This window comes from Seriola dumerili, unplaced genomic scaffold, assembly GCF_002260705.1.
Source record: "Seriola dumerili isolate Sdu_G_001 unplaced genomic scaffold, Sdu_1.0 BDQW01000127.1, whole genome shotgun sequence".
In the NCBI taxonomy this organism is placed as follows: Eukaryota; Metazoa; Chordata; class Actinopteri; order Carangiformes; family Carangidae; genus Seriola; species Seriola dumerili.
The window spans coordinates 600,456-605,227 of record NW_019174382.1 but is presented as its reverse complement, the minus strand read 5'-3'; the positions used below and the strand labels follow the sequence as shown (position 1 = coordinate 605,227).

Below are 4,772 nucleotides of genomic sequence, written 5' to 3'. Positions count from 1 at the left end.
TGAGACTGGACCCCTGAGTCTGGATCCCTGAGACTGGATCCCTGAGTCTGGATCACTGAGTCTGGATCCCTGAGTCTGGACCCCTGAGTCTGGATCCCTGAGTCTTGATCCCTGAGTCTGGATCCCTGAGTCTGGATCCCTGACTGCCCGGGGTCGGTCAATTAAAGATAAACTCTTGTTTTCTCTCTGTGGATTATTTCTCTGCTAGTTCTGTCGTCTGATCACATGATGCGTCTCACTCAGACCGTCCTCAGAGACACCTGAAGATCATCTGTCCTGCTGGTGTCAGAAGAACCGGCCTGTCTCCTGCAGGATCCTGATCCTGGTTCAGACTCAGCTCCAGGTCTGATCAGTATCACCTTCAGACCCCAATCAAACATCTGTTCAATAAACACTCAAAACCATCTCTGCCCCCCCACCACCCGCCCAGGACCACAGGGTGACGGAAACAAACACACACTCCGCAGGGTGTCAGGTGATCAGCTGATGTTTGATCTGGGTCTGACCAAGGCTTAATGTTTACATGGTGGAGCTCGGACAGGAAGTGCTCCCGTCTCTCTCACCGACTGCAGTCATGTTCCCCTGAATTAGCTTGATGCTAAGCTAACGTACAGTGATAGTTGGGGTTATTGTGTGAGGTACTGATCTAAGGTCAGTGTTTAGTGCAGCAGCAGGAGCAGAGTGATGAATTGCTGAGGGGAGACAGGAAGTGTGAACCTTAACCACACACAGCTGAATGTGATTGGCTCGTCTGTGATTGGCCGGTCTGTGATTGGCCGGTCTGGAGTCAGGGACTCTCTGATCCTGGACCTTCTTGAGGACGATCAGACTGACTTCAGATCAGTTTGGGAAGCCAGATCTCGGTCCTGATTTATTCTTGGCAGCTTCACATACAAACTCTGGGCTAAAGGGCTGAATCATCATCAGACCTGTTGTTATGTAGATTCACACCTGCAGGGTGTGATGTCATCCACACCTGTACACCTGCAGAATGTGCTAAAGCAGGGCTGCAGCTAATGATTCTTTCTGATCAGTTCCTCCTTTAATTGATCAGTTGTTTTCAGAGTAAAGTTCTGACATTTACTCGACCCAAAGATTCAGTTTCAAACAAGGAAAAAACCTGAGACACTGGAAAAAACAAATCAATCAATTAATCGACTGATCGTTTCAGTTCCAGTGTTAAAGGGAAACTTCATGTTGTTTAACAGCTTCTTCTTAAAGGAACATCCCAGTTTTCTCTGCTGGAGTCTGACGTCACCTTCATCTGTGTCCAGCACAGAGGATGTGATTAGCCTAGCTTAGCACAAAGACTGGAAGCAGGGGGAAAGTGTTAGCTTAGCGCCATCAAAAGAGAAGAAAATCCACACACACAAACACACACACACACACACACACACACACACACACATACACACTTCCTGCCCAGCTGCAAAACACACAGAGCTTCTCTGTGATTGGTTGTTTTTTTAACCTTTGAACTTTAAGTGCTCGCTAATATAAATTAAATGTTGTATTTCCACTGAAACGTCTGTTTGTGTCAAAATGATTTTTATTAATTTTCTTTTATCTGCAAAGGAAACTACAGCAAGGTTAAATATTGTTAATAATGATAATAAATGTTTTTACCTTTCAAGGTAAAGTTGGGTTCGTCAGTTTTTTTAATAATTTATATATGATATAAAATACAAATGGATGGTTTATTAATCAGGACATATTTTTATTAATATTTTTTATAACCTGTTTATTAATTTTCTTAATCCAAACTCATTTTATTAATTTGAACATACATTTTTATTAAACTTTATGTACATTTATTAATCACGTTTGTGTTTTATCATTTCATCATATGATCAATTAATTAATCTTCATTATTAAACCTGCATCTTTCATAATCCACACTACAAAAAATAAAATAAAATTCTAACTAATTTTCAGTTTTTTAAATTGTGAACAAAAGTCTGTAAAATGACAGAAATGATGTGAATTAACAACCAAACTTCTGTTTTAAGCATCATGCCAATAATAATGAATTACATTTATTTCTTATTTTTCTAAAGACAAATTACTGTATTAGTTATAAAGTATTTTTCTGCTTACTTAAATTAAATACAAATCTATGTAACATGACAGTAATTATCTGTAATTAAAAATGTAGCTTGTTATTATAAAGGTTAATGTCCATATGAACAATTTAAAGATCTTCTCTGTAATTTCAGGGGGAAATCTCATTAGTTTTACATTGTATTAATGAAATGTGCATGTGTTTGTTCTAGTAATCAGAGTCCTGGAGGAAACACAAGGAGAACATGCAACACTGAAGAAAGAACCAGGGCTGAAGCTGAACCCAGGAGCTTCAGGCTGTTGTCTTCCTGCCTGGACTTTACCAGTCTGTGTGTTTGTGCATCATATACCATAAAAGAAAACAGGACAAATGTGACAATCACCAATTCAATTCATTTGCTGTGGCCACCAGATTCCATCAGCTCAGGGAACCGTTTCAATAAACTAGATCTTCAGTCCTCAACACCAACATATGGTGTTCTATATACTGTACTGTGTGTGTGTGTGTGTGTGTGTGTGTGTGTGTGTGTCTGTGTCAAGCAGTGATATCTGAAGTGACTCTCACCTCTGGAGACTCTCCTTCCCAGGACAGGAGGTGTTCTTCCCCGTCGCTGCCTTGAACTGTCACCTGGGCTGCCTCTCCTGGTCTCTGGGAGGGAAGACACCTCGCTCTTCCTCCTGCTCTGTCTGGCAGGTGTTGCCAGGAGCTTGGAAGTACTTGGCACTGGCTTGAGGAAAAAGGGTTTGGATCAAGAATTAATTTTATGTTTGCATGAAACGATAATACACAACATACTTAACCACAAGCTCTGAGACACACACATGTACCTGGGATGAAGTGGAAACCAGAAGGCTGACCCCGCCCTCTGTCAGTCTACCAGACTCTGTACAGCTGCACCTGCTGGGCCACTAACACCACCCTGTACCGTCTCATTAGAAACCAACCATCAGATGAAACAGCGCAGACTCACTGTGGAGGATGAGGAGGGTCGGAGGTCACTCAGGGTCAGACAGGTCTGACTCTACTGAGCGTGCTCAGTTGATAAAGATCAGTTCGATAAACAGCAGTTGCTGCAGAGGTGGACCTGTGGGGGCTGATGGGTAATTAACCTGATGCATTATGGTTGTTGTGATGCAGAGACACATGAACACTGAGTCTTCCTTCTCTGAGTTTAAAACAAGGAAGATGTTTACGTTTCAGACTATTTCCTGTTTCTTTATTTCTACATTATAAATTCATCAGACTGTTGATTATTGTTCCTGCAGATTTTAAGATTTCACTCAATAATAAAATAAAATCGTCACGTTTGAAGATTAACTGGAAATAAATACAGCTGAAAAGTGATTTAACAACTTAAGATGACTCACAAACAAGAATCCTAAACACACAGGGAAACTGGAACAAACTTGATTTCACCAGACGGATGAAAGTGGAGCACAGAGACTAAATACACACCTGGTGACTGAACACAGGTGAAATACATGAGGGCGGGGCAGACCATCAACAAGGAGGGAAACACGAGACAAAGACAGGAAGTAAAAACAACTGTGGACACAGTCTTTTTCTGGATCCTTGCTTTTTGAATATTTGTTTCCTCGCTCTCTTGTGCTTCGTGTCTCTTCACCTTGTTTTTTATTTACTTTTCAATATTTATTTAGAATTTTTCTTTCTCAAAATCTTTGTTTATTTTTGACTGTACTAGAACCTATCATCATTTCCACCATCGTTTATTGGATGTTATTCCTTTCTGTAAATTACTTAAATTAAAAAACTTAAATTTAAAAATAAATAAATAAATAAAAAGGAACTCTTCTTCAAAATAAAACAGGAAGTGACTCAAAAGTCCAAACAAAAAGATAAAAGTGAATGAACTTTGTTAAAATGATAATTAAACATGTTCCTGAAGAAAAACAAACTTATTAATTAACTGTAGGATTTTTTAAAAGAATGTTCAATATGGCAGATGGAGGGTCGATCCTTGCCTCTGATTGGCTGTTTGTTCTCTGATCAGTCATGTGATCAGCTGAGGTGCGAGGAGGAGGAAGTCTCTGATGAATGAATTCTTCTCTGTTTCCAGTGTTGAGACAAGGAGGCGGAGCCTGAACTAACTGATCACTGATCACCTGACTGCAGCTCTGTGATCAGCTGACTCAGGCCCTGAGCAGGTACAGGAAGTTACTCCACCTACAGGAAGTGACATCACATGTTTGAAGTAGTGAACAGACCGGCCCTGCAGCTGCTGCGTGTCTGTGTGTGTGAGCTGATCTGTGGTCAGAGTGTGGACGCCTCGACAGGAAACACACACACAGAGGATGATGGGACTGAAGACGCTGCTGCTCGTCTCTCTACTCGCCGTCCTCAGTAAGAACCGATCACTTCCTGTTTCCATCAGGACTTTAATCTTGTTTAAATGTCGTTTTATCTTTAAAGACTTCAGCTCTTCAGAGTTTCTGCTCCTCGCTCTCAGAGCCTCGTCTTCATGTATCAGTCTGGTTTCCCTCCTTTTATTCGACAGCGTTTTAAAGCTGCTGTGACTCAGTTCAGTGAGTTTTAAAAGTTTAAACTTGAACTCAAGCTGCAGCAGGATGAAGCGTCCGCAGAGATTCACTCTGAGGTAGAAGAAGAAAAACAGAGACAACGAGCTGAAGCTTCGTTCTTCACATGAAACACAAAGAGAAAGAGAAAGGAGGCGCCTGGGGGGGTCATGGGG

The 4,772-nt window shown here is 41.2% G+C and overlaps 1 protein-coding gene across 1 annotated transcript in view; it reads left to right on the top strand.

The window, feature by feature from the left end:
* The first annotated feature begins 4,212 nt into the window (after nt 1–4,212).
* The window catches only part of cst7 (cystatin F), a 2,207-nt gene continuing 1,647 nt past the window's right edge, over nt 4,213–4,772 (top strand). Inside the window, exon 1 of the mRNA XM_022748620.1 lies at nt 4,213–4,423. Coding sequence (XP_022604341.1) covers nt 4,375–4,423 — 49 coding nt within the window. The 5' untranslated portion in view covers nt 4,213–4,374. The remainder of the gene's footprint in view (nt 4,424–4,772) is intronic.